Here is a 22,258-nt window from a genome sequence, read left to right on the forward strand (position 1 = left end):
AGCTATCTTCAGAAACTAGAAAAACAGGATAAAAAATGAGCCCAGTGAACATGGCAGGGAAAGAATTGATAACAAAAATATGAAACAAATAGAAGTGATAATTCTAAATAGACAGGGAAGGTCTTGTCCTGGCCAGGCGACTCAGTTGATTGGAATTTCATCCCTTACACCAAAAAGGTTGTGTGTTCTATCCCAGGTCAGGACACATACGAAGGGCATTTATTTATGAAAAATTGTGTATTTATTCTTATATATTTACACTTCAGTCACCTACAGAGTACTCTCCATTCAATGCAATACACCTATCAAGGTTTTTATTCCACTGCTCACTACAGTTTTTGAACTCATTGATTTTGATGCCTTTTAGAGCTTCTGCCATTTTTTGTTTCACCTCTTCCACACTGGCAAAATATTTCTCTTTGAGGACTTCTTTCTTTTATCCTGGGAAACAAAAGTTGCATGGGGCAAGATTGGGTGAATAGGGAGGGTGGGGCACAGGGGTCATGCCATTTTTGGACAAAAACTGCTGACCACTCAGCATGGTGTGGTCAGGTGCCTTGTAAATCACCCATCATGAAATGGGCAAACATGTTGAAAGAGTCTTTAAAAAAAATTCGTTGAAGCTGAACACAGCCTCTCACAACACCACCAGCTGGTACACTGATACAGATGGGTTCCCAGAACACTCACCAGGGGGGGCGCCAGTACTACAATGGGTCTGCCTTCCAGAAGACAATTCCGCTTTTTTGGGGGGTCCCCACTTTGTACCTGGGTTGCTGGTTTGATCCCCAGTTAGGGTGCATAGGGTGCCCATACCCTTCCCACCTCTCTAAGATTCAACACACATGCTCGAGTGAGAATTAAACAAACAAATAAATGAATGGGAAGATCCTAAAGCAGATAAGAAGAGAAAGATTGATGGCTTTTATTTCCGATGCACTTAAAACTCATATCAAACAACCACTGAAACTAAATTATTAATGAATCTGGGAGAAGATTTGTAACATTCTACGAAAAAGGCTAATGTCTCCAATTCATAGTATTTAATTAATTAGAGAATCCCAGTGAAGTAATTCATGAAGGATCTATGAGTAGTCGTATAACAATAAAAAGAAATACAAATAGCCGGTTAATGTTTTAGAAGGGTTACTGTCCCACCCATTTATCAAAGTGCACATTTATGGGGATTCCCTGTGCAGTGGGGGCGGTGGGTCAGGTTGTACAGCGTGGCCCCCCCAGCCACTCCAATAGGAGCAGCGTTCAGACACGTTCTTAGGGGAGGGTACAAGTGGTGACATTCTTAACACCGCGCTTAGGTCCTCGATGGGAACTGTGTTTTTCTTGAGAGAACTTTTTGTTTACTTTTCTTAGGGATTATTTCAAACCTATGCAAAAGTAGAAAGAATAGTGTAACAAGCCCTCCTGTACCATCTCCAAACACTCAGTAGAAATCTCATTTTATCTGTATCCCTGAAAATGTTTGAATTCTAGCCATTTGAAGTTTAACAGCAATTAAACAGGGAAATTTAAGGTAATTCCCCAAACAGGTAATAAGGTACAATAATCCCCATCCTCAAAAAAAATCTCATGATTCACTAGTAAAATTTAATGTTCTTTCATATTTTTGTTGTTTATGCATAAATACAAATATGTACACACACAGCTTTACCATTATGTTATTTCACAATTTGATTTTCATCCCAACATTTATTGTTGGGTTCATCTTTCCAAGACAGTGTCTATTTCAATCTTTGCAAAATGACACAATGTTAAATAGTATAAAATAATCTATAATTAATTAAACCCTTCCCCAGTTGATATTCATGAGTGTTGTTTAAAATATTTGCTGTTGCAAATAATGCTGCACTAAGTAATTCATATGTAAAGAACGAATGTTAAAATAAATGATGAAAAGTATTTTAAAATTGATAAAATTGGCAGAGATTTAAAGGTATGATAAGACCCTATGTTACAGAGAGTAGCAAATAAGCGTTCTTGGTCCCTGTACATTTACCCAACTTTTCTCTACATATTTGGCAGTTTGTTTCAGAAACTTTTAAGGAAGTTATTTACTGTTTGACAGATCCATTATGGGCCTAGGAACTTACCATCAGGAGACACTCAGGCAGGCACCGGGACGAGCAGTCCGTCAGTTTCTGTTGCTCCCAGGGCCACACCGAATGGGAATTGTTAGAGAGGACGCACCACGTCCGTGAGACAGAGTGCGGTGCAGCCACCGAGATGCTGGTGCCGAGCTCCATCTGTCCATGTCATGGCGTTAACGGGGCTATGAGCTGTTTGGAAGCGGCATGTAAAGCACGATTACACTTTGAGTCAGATGAGGACCTGTTTGTGCTCCGAGGGCAAGGATGACAACAGGCAGTCCTGTCTCCCTCTCCAACCCCAGGATGATCCATAAATGTCCCCATAAAGGGAGTCATTTGGGATTAACAGACCAGAATGCTGCATGGTTGTCACCAGTGATGGGATGATTAGTGATCTTAGGGATTTTGTCTTTCTTTTTGCTTTTCTTCCTTGTATAACTTTCCTGCATTTTAGTATGTATTTCTTGAGTAATATCTGTAAGGTAAAAGAAAGGTCAACAAGCGAGCAATATGGAAACTTGAAGTGGAAAGAGCCAGCTGTGGTGGATGAAACCGTGGCCTGAGGATCTGGAGCTCAGATCCTGCTCCCTTTTCTGGTCATTCAAGGGGTGTGACACACGGCCCCCCCATCTCCTGCCTCTGCTGTGGGACTGCCCGCCCTGCCTGCCCCACAGGCCCCTCGCGTGGCCGTGTGTGATGCGCTCCCGTGTACAGTGCGCACCCACGTTTTGGGCCCAAACTTTCAGGGAAACATTTTTGTTTTCATTTTTTAATTCAACTTTTTATTTATTTATATTTAGATACTTGTTATTTTTGTATTATAAAGGAATTTTAGCATTTATTTTTGAACATATTATGGTGCAAGAAATTTTATGTAACAATAATTACAAAACACAAGAACAAATACAAGGTACAAGAAATTTTTAAAAGAATTAAACATTTCTAGGGATACAGCTTTAGCAGTACCAATGTATAAAGCACATCCTTATTTTTCCCTCAGAAATTGGGACAGAAAAGTGCACATCATGCTCAGCAAAATGTGGTGTCTGTGAGGATGAACATAAATTAGGAGCAGGTGGATTTAAGAGTGGGAAGAAAGCGGAGTGCCCGTCTGCCCGTCCACTCACTTAATTTGTGCCACCAGACCTGGGCCCGAGGCCTGTGTATATCCCTCATCCTTTTTAAATGTGCTCTGAAATATGCACACCACAGAGCAGGTGTCATTGTCAGGTGGGTTGTCACCTAAAATAATGATAAAAATGGCAGATTTGGGGCCTTTTTGAATCTCAGAGTGTTCACTTTGAAATAAATCAATAGCATTTTTATGTATAGTTTATGGATTATGCTATTATAATTGTCCCATTTTTTCCCTTTGCCCCCTCCACCTAGTACCCCTGTTCCCTCCAGCAATCCTCCCTGCCCCCCTCTATTTTGTTCATGTCTGCGGGTCATGCACGCAAGTTCTTGGACTTCTCCATTTCCTAGACTGTTCTTGACATCTCCCTGTCTGTTCTGTACCTACCTAGTCCCTGCACTTCCTCCCCTGTTCTCTCTCTACCCCCTCCCAGCTGATGACCCTCCAAATGATCTCCATCGCTGTGATTCTGTTCCTGTTCTCGTTGTTTGCATAGGGTTTTTGTTTTTTGGTTTTTAATTTCAGTTGATAGTTGTGTATTTGTTGCCCTTTTAATGTTCATAGCTTTTATCTTTTTAAAAATGCGTCCCTTTAACATTTTATGTAATAATGGCTCAGTGATGATGAATTTTTTAGCTTTTCCTTGTCTGGGAAGCCCTTTATTTGCCCTTCCATTCTAAATGACAGCTTTGCTGGACAGAGAAATCTAGGTTGTAGGTTTTTGCTTTTCATCAATTTGAATATTTTTTGCTAGTCCCTTCTTACCTACAAAGCTTCTTTTGAGAAATCAGCTGATAGTCATATGGGAACTCCCCTGTAGGGAACTCTGTTTTTCTTTTGCTGCTTTTAAGATTCTCTCTTTATCTTTAACCGTTGGCATTTTAATTATGATGTGTCTCGGTGTAGTCCTCTTGGGGTCCAACTTTTTGGGATTCTCTGTGCTTCCTGGACTTGTATGTCTATTTCCTTTGCCAAATTAGGGAAGTTTTCTGTCATATTTTTTCCAAATAAGTTTTCAGTTACTTGCTCTTCCTCTTCTCCTTCTGGCATCTGTATGATTCAGATGTTAGTATGTTTGGAGATGTCCCAGAGGGTCTTTATACTATTCTCATATTTTTTTAATTGTTTTCTTCTTGCTGTTCTGGTTGAATGCTTATTTCTTATGTTCCAAACCATTGATTTGAATCCTGGCTTCCTCCCCTCCACTGTTGGTTCCCTGTAGGTTATTCTTTATTTCTACCTTTATGTTGTTGCTGCATTCAATGAGTTCTTTAAGCACCCTGATCCACCAGTGTTTTGAACTCTGTATCCAATAAGTTGGTTATTCCATTTCGTTTGGTTCTTTTTCTGGGGTTTTGTTCTGTGCTTTCATTTGTGCCATAATTCTTTGGCTCCCTGTCTTAGTATCATGGCCTGTTGTGGAAAAGGCACCTGTAAACTGAGTGGGGTGGAGCCTTAGGCAATCGCCAAAGCAGATCAGCATGTTTTACTGCTTTGTGGCTCTGTATAGGGGGAGGACTTGGAGAGGGGACTGTGCTGCTGCCTAGCATCTGGGGGGTTGCCTGGCACTGACCCCATTTCCAGCCACCTGACCCACTCCCCTGTATGCGACTGGTGCCCTTCCAGCTGTTGCCCTGATGCTAAGTCCCAGAGTAGGTGGGTTTGCATACCTTCTAAGATTGTGCAGGCCCTTTAAGGGCCTGAAAATCCAGCACTTTCTTCCGCCACCCCAACCCCCACTCATTTTTATAGCCAGAAGTTATGGGGATTTATCTTCCCTGTACTGGAACCCTGCACTGTGTGGTCTGGCCTGGGGCTGGGGTGGCTTGCTCCCAAGATATCCTTTCTGATTTTTATCCACCACACATGAGTGTGGGACTGCTTGTGTCCATTCCGCTGCCACCTCTCTGCACCATACTGTGTCTCCTCGCCTCTCCGTTCGTCTCCTCATTCCCACCCCTCCTGCCCATCTGGGTGAATGTGGCTTCCTTAAATCCCTGGTTGTTGGACTTCCATACAGTACAATTTTCTGGCAGTTCTGGGATTATTTGTTTTGAGATTTAGTTGTAATTCTTTTTGTGGTTGTGCAAGGAGGTAAAGCGTGTCTACCTACACTTCCATCTTGAGTGGACGTTTAATAGCATTTTTTAAAGCATGAAAATTTCATGTTGGTATAAGTCTAAACCACTTTTAGTGTCTCTCATTGTGTTGTTAAACTTCACTGCCCTGGGGAAATTGGAGCAACCTGAGCACTATCCATGTTTTTAACCTTGAACTTGTACTGGCCTGGTGACTTTGTGGTAGGGCAGAGACCCCCACCACCAGGCCTGCAAAGAACCCTAGAGGCAGGGAGACAGTGGAGCAGCACAGGCCTGTTCTCCAGCTGGCCGCAGTTCGCACTTCATTAGGAACGTGACAGTGAAACTGCACTTGACCGGCTGTCAATGGAGCTGATAATTCCTTCTCAGCAGTTGGAACTATGCCTGGGAACAGCTAAGCTTAGCTTTGACAGAGAACTGGCTCTCCTGCCAATTCTACCTTGGGTTGTAAGTGAGAGAGTGTGTCCCGATGGATGATGAAACACATGACGGTGTTTATTGTGTTATGCCTTAGTTGTTTCAGTGATGGGAAGCCATCCCACATCTGCCACACTCAGGACACTGAACTGATGAGGATGTGTCAGGTCCTGCTGCAGGGAGGTCATCCGACATCACTGCCTCCTGTAGCCCTCACTGCAGCTGGGTCAGGAGAGTAGGGCTCAGGGTAAAGGGACTTCTGAGCCAGCCCAGGTGTCCCAGCCCTTAGGACCCATGTCGCAAAGTGGTTTGGAGTCCTGGCCCGCCCACCCTGCAAACTCTAGCTCCGTAGTTAGTCTCAGACTGTGGGCTTTGTCTCTCTAAGGTGGATGATCACAGAGGCTACTGCAGAGGCTGAGGTAACAGGTGGGAAGACCTTCCCCATAATGTCTGACACACAAACCTCAGGAATGTTATTGTTAATATTGAATTCTACTATATATAGCTTTCTTAAGTGTTGAAGCTTTTTTCTTTTAAAAAGTAATTTATGTTCTTTATAAATAAATCAGAGAATATAGAAAAGTAGGAGAAAGTTGCGTATTATATTGACACTTGAGGCCAGTTCCTGTGAGCATTTTGGACCCCATTTTAGTGTTTGCATGTATATGTGTGCGTGTTTGTGTACACACATGCTTGTGCGGTAGTTGCTTGTTTTTAGCTAATTTGTAGTTGTAACCACGTAGCTCTACGTTGTATCTGACAGCCTGCCTTTTCCCTCACAGAGCATGAGCTTTTCCTTCACTGTGTATGTCCTTTGGGTTTTCTTGTTCTGTTAAGGGAAATTTAGCCAAAACACTTCCATGGTAACTCATTTCTGAATCAAGGAATGCTCAGAAAAAAGGTTCCAATATTTTTTCCAAAAATGGCATTTATAAAAGATATGATTTCTCAAATAACAGTTTAGAGGACTAGCAGCTTTCTAGAGAAATGAATTGAACATATGTGATCACTTTGGCATTAAAAGCTTTGAGTAATATTTTAAAATGCGGACATACAGCTTTTAAACTACTTTATTTTCTTTTCCTCCTCAGGACAATTTTCCTAGTATTACTGTTTTCTCAATATGCCAGAAATGTTAAATTTCCTCTCCCAATTTACAAATCCAAGAAAGGATGGACTGCATATAAGTTGCAGCTTTTCAAAATGTTCCCTGTAAGTACTTACATGTTTTTTCTCCCAACAATTTTGCCCTTAGTTCATTGTGTACAATGTTTATGTTAAAGGAGGGTTCTAAGCGGGTCTCCTTGGGCTGGTGGGGAGGCGACCATGTCTGTGTGGTGACATTGGGGTACTAATGACCACCCAAGTTGTCATGGATTTCAAGTTAAAGTGGTAGAAGCTTCTGATTCTGAAATCCTTCAGGAGGACATTGACTGACCCTGGGACGGGGGAGCTCTGCAGGCACCTTGTCCATTATCTTTATTTTACCAGCCAGACTTAGGGTTAAAGTAACATTAGCTATATAAAACTGCTCTCTAAATGTGCTTCCATTCAAGGAACAGGTTTTCAGCAGATCTGTTTCGGGTTTTTTTTTAGTGCAATACTAACAGTGGTGGGTTCTGGGGTGTGACACTCAGACTGTAGACAGGCACGTGTTTTGCCAGCAACCACCACCTCTGTAGCCTGACAGAGATTTTTTTTTTTTTTGGTCCACTTCAGATCATCCTGGCCATCCTTGTGTCCTGGCTGCTCTGCTTCATCTTCACAGTGACAGATGTCTTTCCTCCTGACAGCAACAAGTATGGCTTCTATGCTCGGACAGATGCCAGGCAGGGTGTGCTTCTGGTAGCCCCGTGGTTTAAGGTTCCGTACCCGTGTAAGTATTCTGGGGGCCAGAGCAGGCAGGAGCTCACGAGAGCGACTTAGAGGAGCTGGAAGTTGGCAGAAGGCTCTGCAGTAGGAAAAGCCTTCTTTGTCCCTGCGGGTCTTAACCATTCTGGTCGTTAGAGCATTCAGCCCCCAAAGAGGAAGGGAGGCCCTGTCACTGGGGGACCATAATGAATGTGCAGACACAAACCAGCTCCCTTCTCAGATTAACTGGTTGGTTCTTTTGGTTCCAGTAGGGTGAGATCCCGGACAACAGGTCTCTTGTGGGGTTTGAGGTCAGGTGGCTGGAATTTAAGGGCAGCAGCTTAGAAATGCAAGTATTGAGCTAGCTACACAGGGCTCAGGCACTGGACTTGAGTGGGAGGGGCCTGAAGATTAGCAAGCAAACTGCTCAAGGATGATGCGTTTGTATAATCTTTTAATGGGGAGCCATAATCTCTTTTTAAATTTGGTCACAGTTGTCAAGTAAACTGATATTCACAGATGGGTGGGAGATGGATCTTAAAATTTAAGTATTGGATGAGTTTTGGTAAGGTGAAGGGGAGGGCAGGTCCTCCCCCCCGCCCCCGTGAGGTATCATTTGAATTTACATTTACCACCTTCTAGATTCTTCCCCCAAAGTGGCTCATGTGCACCTAGTGCTTATTGATGCTTGCTGGTTCTGTTGTGAGGACTCTGTCCTGGCACTTGGGGATTTTAATTAGAACCGAAGCCTGAGCTTAGTCGGGCTCTGCCAATTTATTCCCCTGTTTAGTGATCACATCTTCCCATTTTATAATAACAAGGAGAGAAGGCAGGAAAAGCCAAGAATATTAAGATGGGGTCAGAGACAACTAAGCATGTTAAATGACGGCAACATTGGCAGTTGTCCCTTCTGTTCCTGACACACTTACAAACACTTTAAAAAAGTGTGGTCTTTCTAATAAACACTCTCATCGGGTCGTGTGGTTTAAGTATGTATTTATGTCTACCTCTTCTTTTTTCAAAAAAATGCATAGTTCATAAATATACATATAATCCGACATAAAATGAGGTTAAACGTCAATTCTTGAAGCGGTCGGGAGGAGGCCTGGGAGGGCAGGCGGGAGGAAGCCCCACCGTGCACCCTGGGCGGCTCCTGTGATGAGCACACACAGCAACACAGGGGGCCACCCGGAGAGGCAGCGGTGCAGGCGCTGAGAGATGGTGCTGCCTGGCTCCCGCTCATGACAGCCCTTCACTGCCATGAGCTGCTGGTGGCAGAGCGCCCCTGGGAGGCTACCCCAGAAAGCCGGGAGGAGGTAGTCTTAAGTAGTCTGATGATTTGGCTTCATTTGGAGATCAGTTTTCCTATATGTCTCTGTCTTTAGCATGCTAAGGATTACTTTGGGCTGGTTGTTAAAATACAGATTTGGGGCCCAAAGTGTCAACAGTGCTAAGGCTGAGAACCCTGCTGTAAAGTGACAACATAAATTAAAGGTTCTAGTTAAGGGGAGAGACGAATAACAGTAAACAGAGAAGGCCGAAGCAAGCAAGGTTTTAAATGTACATACAATCTGAAGAAAATGGGGTCCAAAATTTAGAAGATTATAAGTTTAAAATGTTGAAGTACAGTAGATGGAATAAAGGTTTTATAAACCAAAGTTAAGGACTTCAGGCACAAGTGGGAAAATAATAGAAAATAGTAAGAGTAAAGAGACTAGTAAAGTAAAAGACACTACCTGAAAACTAGTAAATGGTAAATTAAAATAATCCCTCCCCTAAATCAAGACACTAGAATGAAGCCACAGCATGACATCAGCAATAAGGTAACCATATAAAAGATTATTTAGAGAATACAAAGTATTGTTTGTGAAAGAAATCACCTACATGAGAAAAATCTATTCCAAATCCACCCGAAGATGAGGTGGTGACCGAGCCCATTGCTGGTGGACACAGAGCTGGCTGAGCCCTTGTCCATTGACGCACGTCTTGACCCTCTGGCCGTGAGCCTCTATGTCCTCTGTCTGCACCCACGGGGCAAAGTGGCCTCACGTGGGAGCGGTTCTGTTCTCATACACACTCCAGACATATGAGGGTTCTGCTCATCTTGCTTCGTGTGTTACCTTTTTCTCCTCAAATCTGAGGTTGCTCCCTTTTACCTATGGAGCCAAGCACCTGGAGGTGGCACGTGGAGCCCTTCCTAAACCTTCCTGCCCTACACCACATGTGCCCACTGCTGAGCACTGGCCATCCCTGCGTGCCTGGTCCTGCCCTTCCGCTCCTGCGTAGGCTGCTGCCTGCCCAGGACGCCCTGTCCCCTCAGCTCCCGCTCTCCAGCCCCTCCCTGGACAGGGACTGTCCTCCTCCTGACTTCCTGACTTGCACTCATTGTGACCCACTTCGGGGTGCCTTCCTTAGAGGTCCTCCCCTTGCACTGCTCCTGGATCATCCCACGTCTGTTCCCAAACTGCCCTGCTGACCCCACACAGGAGACCACTCTATCTGTCCATCTTCCGTTTTCCACTGTGCTTTTTAAAACAGACGGTTCAGGGGAAGAAGGTCTAGGTACTTTATCAAAGAAGTCTGTTCACTCTTAACAGTGACTGTTCCTCATGCTACTTTTATTAAATAAGATCTGTGGCTTTGAAAGCCAGAAAGAGAGGGTTTTCTTTCTTTCTTTAAAGGTAATCTAATGAAGAATTAACTAAATCCAGATACTCAAAATGAAGCTGCTTGGGGATGTCTCTTGGGTTTCTTAAAGGAAACTCTTTAATTTTCCATTACTTGGTTCACTACATATAAAAGAGCTGCTGTAACAGTAGAGAAGGGTTACCTATGCCTTGTGCAACACTTTACCGTTGGGGTTTAAATTGAGCTGCTGAGTTTTCACTGCTTTTTTTATTTCATGCCACCCCCAGAGCACGGGCACTGGTAGTTTGTACCACACTTTTCACAGCAGGGTTAAAATCCTCATACAAATTTCTGACCCAACAGGGTGTTTACATTGTAATTTAGACACTGGCTTTAACGCAGGAAGAGAAGGACCAGCCTCTTTCTGCCACACAGTTTCTTTTAAATTAGGACATAGAGAAGACCAATCCTGATTATGGCCAGTTTCATCTGACTCAGGAACTATTCCCAGGCATCTAGCCATTGGGGATGAAGGTTTATTTTTTATTTTTTATTTTAATTTTTGAGGGGGATGAAGGTTTAAAATAAAGTATCCATGAGCTTCAAAATCTGAGTTGGTTTTGTGGAGTCCTCAGATGTCCTGAATGACGTGGTATCTGATAACTTCGGCCTGCGCCCCTAGAAAGGGAGTATTTCACATTTGTCTTCCTTTCGTAGTTCAGTGGGGACTGCCCACCGTCTCCGCAGCGGGTGTCATTGGCATGCTCAGTGCTGTTGTCGCCAGTATCATCGAGTCTATTGGGGACTACTACGCCTGTGCAAGGCTGTCCTGTGCCCCACCGCCTCCTATCCATGCAATAAACAGGTACGTTCCTGAGAAAATGAGTTTTTCATCTGGCCCAGCACCTCATTGCTTTGCTCTTTGGTTCGTCTACTCTTGGAGCGGAAACCAAGAGTTTCAGCACAAAGGCAGCCAAGCATCAGAGCTCTTCATTGGCTCTTTGTCTTTGGACAGGTCACTGTCCTCATTTTGCTCGTTTGTAACACCGAGCAGAATTCTCACCCTTTGTTTCTCACAGTGACAATCACGTAAGACCCTCTCTGAGGCCACTGTAGACCTTAAACTCACCAAGACACATGCCAGACATTGCTGTTATTCTTTGCTTGGTTTGGGGACATGGATGAATGTCCCCTTTATTTTTTTTTAAGATTTTAGTTATTTTTAAAGAGAGGGGAAGGAAGGAAGAAAGAGAGGGGGAGAAACATTGCTTGATTGCATTTTGCATGTGCCTCAACCAGGGATTGAACCCATAACCCAGGCACGTGCCCCAAATGGAGGATCGAACTGGCAATCCTTTGCCTGTAGGATGACGCCTTACCAACTGTACCACACTGGTTTGGGCCGTTCCCTTTATTCTCGTTTTCCCAGCTGTTCTAAGGGGTAGATGCTGTGCGATCTATTCACAGTTACAATTCATATAAACAGATAAGAGCAGGAATAAATGAAGTCTTCAGAATCTTGAGGTATTGAACTGTGGCCTTTAGGTTCTCAGCACACCTGGTCTTTAGTTTCTGGATGCCAGGAGTGAATTGGACTCTGGAGTCTGCAGAGAAGATAAAACGACCCAGATCACCCCCACCACCTCGTTCCCACCCAGCTGCTGCCCCTCCAAAAGGGATTGTATGCGATGAGATCCAGTGGGCTGGTTTCTTAGCATTTCTTGCATTGGGTGTGTTAGGGTTTACAGTCATGTTTTTATATCTTTCTCCAGTTAGCTGTTGCACATGATTAAAATACTTGTATGTTGATTTCTCTTTAAGAAGTGTCAGTGTTTACAGAATTACAAAGCATGTTCTTCCTGATGAAACTATGTATTAATAGCAAAGGAATCAAATCAATAGACGGTCCATATTTGTCTTAGGTCCCAACAAATGGCTGTTTTTTCTGGCTAAAATCCTTTAATTTGGAATACTACTTAAAAACTGCATAATTCATGATTCACAGAGGTGCTTTTCAAAGTTGAATGAGCACAGTGGTCTGGAGCGGGGCCTAAGACTCTGCATTGCTCACCCCACCCGGTGCGTGTGGAGGTGACGTATCTGTGGACCAGGCCTTTGGGTCACAGCCATTTAGAGCATATTCCAGCGTGTTCCCCCATTGAATGAATGTTCTTTTTGCCCCATTCCTTTACATTTTAGGGGGATTTTCGTGGAGGGTCTCTCCTGTGTTCTCGATGGCATATTTGGTACTGGGAATGGCTCTACTTCATCCAGTCCCAACATTGGAGTTTTGGGAATTACTAAGGTACAACATTTTTCTAATTAAATGGTTGGGCCACTACGTGTTGATCCATTTCATTAATTGGTCTGACCACCTAGTTCCTCCAGGAAGGCCTTCAGCTCTGAGGTCGTCTCCCTCATCTCCTTTTTTCGTCGAGGGGCGTCTGGAGTGCTGGGGAGGTCTCTGCCCCTTCAGGTGCTAGCCTGCCTTCCTGCATTCTGCACATTTTTATTGGGCACGCCAACCCTGTGCCTGCCTGCTGTTTCAGGCACTTGGGGTACATCCATCAGTGCATAAAAAAGAAAAATATCCCCATCACTGTGGAGTTTACATTCTAGCAGGGAAAACAAGTAATAAGCAGTGAGCATTCTAAATATGATACAAACGTGGGGCAGGGTGGGGATGGGAAGTGAGGGTGAGTGTTAAACGGGGCGGTCAGGCTAAGCCCAGCTGAGAGGATGGCCTGGAGCCAAGGTCTGAAGGAAGCAGGGGCAGGCGGGAGCTGTGCAGATGCCTGGGGCGTGGGCATTCGGGCCGCGAGCTGCCAGTGCGAGGCCCTGCCGATGTAGCAGGGCAGCCTGTTGTAGGTCAGCAAGGAGGCCAGTGGGGACAGGTAGGAGCAGATGGCATCCTTTAGGTAACTGAGGACCAGGTCACAGGCCCTGGAGGCAGCAGAGACTGAGTGGAGGGCGTTGCCCCAGAAGGAGGCTATTTGATCTGGTTTTGTTTTAGTTTTAGTTTTAAGGATAACTTGGCAGCTCTATAATGAGAGTAGACCCTGGTAGGTGTGGGAGGAGGTGGAAATGGAAGTCCAGTTAGGATGGCATTAGTTCTAGATGAGAGATGACACCACTTGTTACAGAAAAAAAGTTGATCTTCTAGTAAAGATTAACATGCTTTTCAAATGGCGGCACCGGAACGCTTCTCCTTTACACGATATCAGCTGTAAAATGAGTGGATTAGCCATGCAAGGCACTCAGGTTGAACAGAACAGGGCCTGTGACCTGCTGCCCCTTCTCCTGACCCACCTTCAAACACAGACACGTGACCCTGGGGCTGCCCCACCTCACAGTTCAGTTTCTGTACAGAGGCGCTTGCTTCTAGGCCTTTCAAATGTGTTAGTAACAAATAAACTTTATACCCCGGTTGTTTGGGGCAGTAATTTTCAACCTTTTTCATCTTGTGGCACACATAAACTAATTACTAAAATTCTGCAACACACCAAAAAATACATATTTTGCCAGTCTGACCAAAAAATAGGTATAATTTTGATTCATTCACATCAGACCGCTATTGTTGTGTTTGCTGTTGTCATTTTTTAATTTGACAACCTAAGGGAATACAGGTCAGTGCCTCTGACTCAATATAATTAAGTACTGCATATTATAAAAATTCCCGTGGCACACTGATTGAATGAAAACTGCTAGTCTAGGCCAAAGCATGCTGCTTGCTGGGGTTTCGGTAGTGCAGCTCGGCCCCCCTGTGCAGCTGGAGACTGTGGGGGGGTGCACACTGTCCTGGACAGGCTGTGTGGGTCACAGGGCTCCCTCTCCTGAGCCCTGTGTCCTGAGATCTCGGGGGTAAGCTGCAGCCTTCTAGAACTGTTTCACCTCTGCAAAATGAGAAACCCTCCCCGCCAGCTCTCTGAGGTTCTAGAGCCAGATAATGAGAAACCCAGTACTAAGTTTGGTTAACCTTGGCTGTAAATCCAGGGGAGAGGGAGCAGGGCACACACAGCACAGGCCTGAAGTTGGTTTTTCTGTGAGCTGTTGGTGCCGGCACAGAGCTCAGCCTTGGGTGTGCAGGTGGCCCACCTGATGCCTGGTACTCTGGCACAGGGTATGTGAGGGCTGCTGACGGGCGCCGCCTCCAGTGCCTCCCCTGGGTCCTGCTGCTGCCTGTGGTGAGAACCAGATGCTGAGAATGCAGAGTGGGGCATAAGCTACTTGCTCTTTAACCAGTCTGCTGCATGAACCTGTGGATATATAACTAATGTGAAATAACATCAGTGTGAAATTGTCATAGATGGACTCTTAGGGGAAGACATTCCCCAGCTCCCTTTCTGTACCCCTTTGAAACCCGCCAGGGGCAGGGTCGCTGTAGGAAGTGAGTGGTGCTGCTCATTGGGGTTCCCTTCTAAAACAGGACTGGAGTGGTCTGGAGAATAATATTATTTTTATTGCAGTCTGAATGGTGCCAACTTACTCTGAAAGGCAGCCTGCCAGGGCTTTCCAATGAACTAAGTTGATTTTCCTTCTGAATCCCTTTGGATCCCTTTCCCCAGGCAAAGGCTGCATCCACTGGGGGCGTTGCCATCCCTGCGGTCAGTTTGCATGCCTCGTGGAGATGGTGTAACCCAGCCATCTACACAGCTGCCTTGGTGGGAAGTGGGACTTGGGGCAGAAATCTCTCTGTGGCCTGGGCTGTGCAGCTGGTGGGAGATCCCGTCCAGAGGAAAGGAGGCACGAGGTATGGGCTATGTTCTGCCTCTTGTCCAGCTGGAGGATGTGGGACAAGTCTCTTTCTTGAGTAGAACTGAGGTCTGAAATCTGGAAATTCTAGAGCTGAATCTGTCCTGTCCAGTATGGTAGTCGGTAGCCACATGGGGCTCTCTTTAAGTTTACATTAGTTAAAAGAAAAAAATTATTTTCTCAGTCACACTAGCCACATTTCAGGAGCTCATGGTCACTCGCTACTAGCTGCCATAGATCAGCACAGGATGTTTTTATCAGTACAGAAAGTTCTATCTAATGGCTCTGGTAGGGGCCATTATATCAGAATCCCAGGGCATGTGGAAGAGGGTGATCTGTGGCTCTGTCAAAGAATCTGCCTCCCATTTCCTGGCAACTCTCATCTTTGCTATTCTTCATCCAGTTGTGGCTTTCCGTGTCCGCGAAAATTCTAATCTACTTGATCAGGAGTGCAGGCAGCTTACCCCGCTGTGTTTTGGAGTTCTGAGGGGTCAGACTGCGTGTGCAGGACTTCTCTGCTGAGTGTGTGCCAGTGTCTGTCCCACAGAGAGGGGCAGACTCGGGGGAAGTGGCCGCTTTGGGTTCCAGCCCTGGCTCTGTCACTTTCTCCCAGTGTGACATCATATCTCTGAGTCTCCAGGCCCTTGTTAACAAGATAGCATGCAAGGCATTGGAATTAGTAACTTGATGTGAAGCACTTAGCAGAGTCCGGCGTGTGGCGGGTACTCAGTAAGCTGTAGATGCCAACTTCATGGGATAGTGACACATGAACTCAAAAAGCGTTTGGAGGCTTGGGCTAGAAATAAATGATAAAGATTTATTCAGGGTTTTAGAATTTACAAAGTGGGGATACAGCTAAGCAAAGACCCAGAAGCTTTCTAAAGAAGAGAGAAAAATGAAGAGTTCTTACTGTAAAAAGTACAGTCTTGGGAATTCCTGCATTCCCATTCAGTCCTGCATTCTTTGCCCCAGGATTGGTCCAAGATGGGTATCAGTCAGATGGCAGGAGGTCAGAAAGATGGGTCAGAGGGTGTAGTCACGCCCGATGGTCAGGAGAATGGGTGTCAGGTGGTCTGAATACGAAGTCTGCAGGGCATAATCAGAGGGCTGTCTGGAGGGTCTGCTGTATGTCCCGATGCATATACTGGCATTGACACAGGACTGAAAAGTTCAAAAGTTTAAGTTCCTGGGCTAATTAGACCAGGAATAGAATCATTTCCTCGTGCCTCAACAAACTTGATTTTTAGTAATTTAGCAGGTCTACTGTTGTGGCTGTGTTTTATTTCTTCATCTCTTCCTCAATACTTAGCACTAAGTTTATTTCTAGAGTAAACACCGTGCCTCTGGCCGTAGGTCTCCTTGGGGGTGTCCAGAGGAAGCTCGTGTCTCCTCTGCTGCATCCCACACTGTTGAAAGCCTTGGGAACTCGGAAACGATGGCCCTAGGAGCAGAGCCAAAGTTGAGAAAGGAGGTCAGAGGGACGTGGTCCGTGGGGAAGGAGACTCAGAGGCTCCATGTCAGCACCGGAAGGCAGGGATTTCAGAGCTGCATTTGGAACATAAGTGTATGGTAGGCACTCAGCTAATACTCGTTGAACACAAGAATGGCCTCATTGCTGCTTGTGTTTTGTTGTTGTTTGGGTTTTGTTTTGTTTTTTTTTTTGATAGCATCTAAGGCAGATTAGCCTTCCCTGCCTGGTTTTCATATAGGATTTATTGTTTCAGGCATTTCTGGGGCCAGCACACTCCCTGCACACCGAACAGGGCTGCCTGACCCTGCTGGGAGGCGGTCTTTGCACGGTGGTTCCCTCGGGCTGTGTGCTCTTCCTCCAGTGAGCCCTTTTTTATCCCTCAGACCATTCCCGGGACCCCTCATCAACTCTTCAGTTTCTCTTCCCACTGGGCTCCTGTACAGAATAGAACAATTGCAGAAGTACATGAATTTTATCATAAGCTTGTGACTTACTCATCTTTGTATCTCCCTCTCACCCCCGGTCTAACAAGTGCTAGGCACATAGTAGGTCCTTAGAAATGCTTGCTGAAAAAATGAGCCATTTATAAATGAAAGGCTTCCTTATCACGTGATCAGCCAAGCATAGGATTCGCCAGTTTCCTGGCCCTGTTCACTGCTTCCCTGCACTCAGTGCTGTGTGGGAAGAGCCGTGGGTGGAAACAGTGGGGCCTGGGTGCCAGTCTGAGGGGACGGATGCTAGCTGCACAGCAGTCTGCACAGCGAGGTTCCTCATCAGCTCATCCTCGGGTCCCCAGAGAAGCTGCTGGAGGGACACTCCAGACAGCCCCATCCAGCAGAACACAGCGCAGTGGTGGCACTTGGGTAGCCCGACGTGGGGGCCACCAGCCGCAGTTGCCTGTGGAGCACTTGTAATGTGACAAGTGCCACTGAGGGACTGGGTCTTACATTTCATTTCACTCTAATTAACTTAAGTGTAAGTAGTCATCCTCTCCTTACTGTAAGTCATAGGTAGAGCCCTGTGGACACTCTCCCAGACATTCTGGAACCTCTTTTCGGTCCTCTGGATGTTTTCCTGGGAAAGACAGCACAAAGTGGTAGCCAGGATGCACGATTCTTCAACCCAGTGCCAGTTCCACCTCCCACTACCTGGGTGCTGTGGGCTGGGAACTTGTGGAAGGCAGGGACCAGGTTTAACAGATACAGTTGAGACAATGTTGAAGTGGTGAGTGGTGCAGCTGAAGCCTGGAGCAGGAGCGTTGGGGGATGTAACCTTAGAATCAAGGAAGGCTTTGCAGAGAAGGTCGCATTTGGATAGGTTTTGTTTTGTTTTGTTTTTAAGATTTTGTTTTATTTTTACATAGGGGAAGGGAGAGGAGAAAGAGGGAGAGAAACATCAGTGCATGGTTGCCTCTCACACGCCCCCTACTGGGCACCTGGCCCACAATCCAGGCATGTGCCCTGACTGGGGATCAAACTGGCAACCCTTTGGTTCACAGGCCATGGGTAGTGTTTTGAAGGATGTGTCTGGGAACCAGCCAGAAGGGGAATATGGAAAAGGGTATTTCAGACAGACAGGCCTGGGCCTGCCTGGTACCCTGAGGGTCAGGCAGTAAGCCCCCAGCATGACTGGGGCAGGGCAGGGAGCTCACTGATGGGCTTGGCTCCCTTGGGAAGAGCCTGAGAAGTGTGTTTTAATTCACAAGCAGCAGGGGACTTATGTGGGGAACTGACATCCCAAATCAGTGTATTAGGAAGGGCCTTTTGCCACAGGATGGATGACCAAGGAAAGGCCAGAGGCAGCAGGCCCAGGTGGGAGGCTGTCAAACAGCCTGACGCATGCCGGGTGCTGTTCAAACTATTTTGTACATCTTCTTATTTAATCCTTAAAGCAAAACTGCAAGGCTCAGAATGATAAGGATGGGGATCCTGCAACCCAGAGGTTAAGTAGCTTGCCTGCCGGGTCCCGTCAGCAGAGGTGGCATGGGGATGCCAACCAGGCAGTGGGCGCCAGCATTCTGCACCTTTTCCTCTAGGCTGTGCCACCTCTAATGGGAAAGACACTGTGAGGAGGAGGTTCCAGAAACATCTGGGGGTTTTGTCGGATTCGGGGTACTAGGAAGATGNAGCAAAACTGCAAGGCTCAGAATGATAAGGATGGGGATCCTGCAACCCAGAGGTTAAGTAGCTTGCCTGCCGGGTCCCGTCAGCAGAGGTGGCATGGGGATGCCAACCAGGCAGCGGGCGCCAGCATCTGCACCTTTTCCTCTAGGCTGTGCCACCTCTAATGGGAAAGACACTGTGAGGAGGAGGTTCCAGAAACATCTGGGGGTTTTGTCGGATTCGGGGTACTAGGAAGATGGAGTTACTGAGGCTAAAGTGCATTGGGTAGGTTAACTTGGTGAGTGAAGGGTGATGTTAGACACCGAGAAGAGAAGCAGACACAAAAGGTAGCTTTTGCATATTGCATATGAGACACTCGAAGGTCATCCCAGCCAGTGACTGCAGGCGTTGGAAACCTAGGACCTGAGTGCAGGAGCAGGGCCACACTGAGGTGACTGCATCCAGGGCTCAGAGAAGCAGACTGGGTCCTGGCCACGCCACCTTTCCCCCCAAGTCAAGGGGAGGAGAAGGGGACTAACAGGAATGAGGAAAGGTGATGGGAATCTTTTTACTGTGGGAGCTTTATAATAATTTATAGTCATTGTGCACTGAGATCAGTCCTCATCATGAAATGCGACTGATTCCTTTTAACTAAAAGTTTTAAAAGTAATATAAATTTTGAATGACGGTTTTGTCACATTTGCCCTGAAGGGCCTGGGGAATTTGTGTTGAACTGAACCTCTGCCTCTGATGTGTCCTGCAGGTCGGCAGCCGCCGGGTGATACAGTACGGGGCCGCCCTCATGCTCGCCCTGGGCATGATCGGAAAGTTCAGTGCCCTCTTCGCCTCCCTTCCAGATCCTGTGCTTGGTGCTCTCTTTTGTACTCTTTTCGGTAAAGTTCCATTTTTTTCTCAGACTCATTTTCTTTCTTCCCATTTGCTAATTTTTCGTAGGGATTATGGTTTTTTGCTAAATCTCTTCAGTAAGATCAGCGTTAACAATTTCTATTTTCCAAAAGGAGTCTGATGCCCCCTTTCACAGCACCAGACACGTGCCAGGTCGGGGCATTTGCAGCAGGGCCGGGACCTCTGGAGTCAGGGGACCCGGCCACCCAATGTGGGCCAGGGACCAGCACCCCTGACCAGTGCCCTCTCCTACGGTCACCAGGGAGCAGAGGCCAGGGCAGCTAACTGTGGAGAGTGCCTGCGCTCTTCTGCAGCCAGGATTTTGGAGGGTTTGGGGGCGGATGTGGGGTCGAAGGCCTCTCCCATTAGCAGGTCAGGGGTCAGCAGGAAATTTAGAACCACAAGATGTTTGGACTCAGCAGGGCTGAGTCTGTTTCACACAGAGAAGAGCAGGCGGGCCCTTTGGCTAAACATTGCTAAGAATTGCATACACGTGCCTATAAGCTTTATTACAAAGCTACTCTAAAAAATAAAAACACAAAAGGATAGGCCTTCAAACCATAAAACCCTGTGTTACTCTCTCAGTTGAATTATGTTGAAGGTACAACCAAAGGTAAAATGTTTGGTCTAGGAAAAAAAAGATGACATGTACTCTTTTAAATTGGTGATTTAATAACTCAACCTATCTTACCTTCTGAATATAGCTGTTTAAAACAGACCATTTTTACGACAGGACTCTATTCGGTCTGTGTGCCATTTAGTTGTCATAATCAGGGACCGGATATTTGGGTGGGTTTCCCAATTTAATAGAAATGTTTGCATAGAGGTTTCAAGGAGGAACCAACATCCTTAGTGTTTTGCCTGGTCTGGAGAAAGCCTTGCGGCAGTGTGACACTTATGCCCCTGAATAGGCCCAGCAACCTGGGTGGTCCCATCCGACACCCTCCTGTCACTTGTGCCCTCCTCCTGTCACTGCACTGGTCTTCTGACTTGTTTCCGATGGGAGAAAGGACACTGTAGGGAGTCTGCCTTCGACAGCTGTGAGTCATCTGTCATCTATGAACTCATCCACGTGAGTTATTGGAACTTGCTGTCTGGTGCTTTCTCCCCAGGAATGATCACAGCTGTTGGACTCTCTAACCTGCAGTTCATTGATTTAAATTCTTCCCGGAACCTCTTTGTGCTTGGATTTTCGATCTTCTTTGGGCTGGTTCTTCCAAGTTACCTCCGACAGAACCCTCTTGTCACAGGTAAGGAACACGGGCTCCGAACCGTGGCGGGTGGTTCGAACCACAGCCACCAGTTTCCAGACAGCTCGTCATCAGTCAGGGGGGTGGGGGGGTGGGTTGGAACTTCAGGAATTGTCTCGGTGAATGTTCATCTGTGTATTTCATTTGAATCGCACTTTGCTGCTGCTTGTCTGGAGCCCTTCGCACTCTCACGTGAGCGTGTGTGTGTGTGCGTGTGTGTCTAGCGGGCATGTTCGGGTCTCTCTACTGCTCTCCTCCCAGCACACCTTCTCCTGTGGGAGAATGCTTCTGCGGGAAACCTTTTGACTTCTCAGACTAAGGTCGTATTAAAGTGTATAATTTCTTGAAACTCTATAGACTGAAATACTTGTTTTCCTACAGGGATTATAGCTACTTTGAATTCAAGGTTAACCTTTCAGACTCCCTCTTTTAATTCCCCAATGTCATGAAGAGTGAAGAAAGAGGAACCATCTTAAGAAATAGCTGTTGCTGCTGACATTTTACATAGAATTGGGGGCCTTTTTAATTTTTTTTTTAAGTGAAATTTACATAACATGAAATTAACCATTTTAAAATTCAGTGGCATTTTAGGACATTTACAATGCTATACCACTACCTCATACCTAGTTTTTAAAATAATCTCATTACCCCAAAATAAAATTCCATAACCATTAAGAAGTTACACGCCGTCGTTCCTCTTCTCCCAGTCCCTGGCGACCACCGGTCTGCGCTCTGATTTTTTTTTTTTTAAAGCCCTGGCTGGTGTAGCTCAGTGGATTGAGATCAGGCCTGTGAACCAAAGACTCACCAGTTTGATTCCCAGTCAGGGCACATGCCTGGGTTGCAGGCCAGGTCCCCAGTAGGGAGTGCACAAGAAGCAACCAACACATTGATGTTTCTTTCCCTCCCCTTCCCCTCTCTCTAAAGATAAATAAAATCTTTAAAAAATTTTTTTAAATTCACTTTACACATTCAGTACAATCAGTTCTCAATCGCGGTAATGTTCCTGACCTGTTGCTTCTGGGGGAAGACGGCCACCAGCACCGTAACTGATGGGTGAATGAAGCTCATCTAACATGTGTTTTCTCCAGGAGGCACATCATGGACTTTCTGCAGTTAGGAGGAACACTGGACAGCCCTTCAGCACTGCACTGGGGGCCATTTTAATCAGTGAAGTCACCAACAAAACACAGAAATGCGAAAAAGATCGTACCACTAGACTGCTGGGAGGACTATAGTATGGCCTGCCACGAGAAGGCAGAGTGCCATCTTGTTTGACCTCAGCTGGTTCCACCTTGTTTGAACACGCGTGTTGGGTGACTCAGTTCTCACTACTCCGGGCATGTCCCTGAGTGACTAAGAGCCCCATGAATATTCACTTTTGGGCTTACAAATAAATTGTAGTGTACAGGCGAATTTGCCAATAATGAGGATGGACTGTATTGGTTTGAGTAAATCATATTCGTGTGAACACATTTTTATAATTTCAATTGTTTGTAATTAAAGCTAAGCACTGATTAGTAACTCAGGATTCTGAAAACC

The 22,258-nt window shown here is 45.9% G+C and overlaps 1 protein-coding gene across 4 annotated transcripts in view; it reads left to right on the forward strand.

The window, feature by feature from the left end:
- The window catches only part of SLC23A2 (solute carrier family 23 member 2), a 118,942-nt gene that overhangs the window by 92,101 nt on the left and 4,583 nt on the right, over positions 1 to 22,258 (forward strand). For all 4 annotated transcript variants that reach the window (XM_037051698.1, XM_037051697.1, XM_037051699.1 and 1 more), the window contains 6 exons: positions 6,848 to 6,968; positions 7,476 to 7,632; positions 10,953 to 11,100; positions 12,435 to 12,540; positions 19,324 to 19,453; positions 20,579 to 20,716. In XM_037051698.1, the coding sequence (XP_036907593.1) occupies positions 6,848 to 6,968; positions 7,476 to 7,632; positions 10,953 to 11,100; positions 12,435 to 12,540; positions 19,324 to 19,453; positions 20,579 to 20,716 (800 nt within the window). The remainder of the gene's footprint in view (positions 1 to 6,847; positions 6,969 to 7,475; positions 7,633 to 10,952; positions 11,101 to 12,434; positions 12,541 to 19,323; positions 19,454 to 20,578; positions 20,717 to 22,258) is intronic.

This window comes from Sturnira hondurensis, unplaced genomic scaffold (genome assembly GCF_014824575.4).
Source record: "Sturnira hondurensis isolate 20B ecotype Veracruz unplaced genomic scaffold, ASM1482457v3 Scaffold0007401, whole genome shotgun sequence".
NCBI lineage: Eukaryota > Metazoa > Chordata > Mammalia > Chiroptera > Phyllostomidae > Sturnira > Sturnira hondurensis.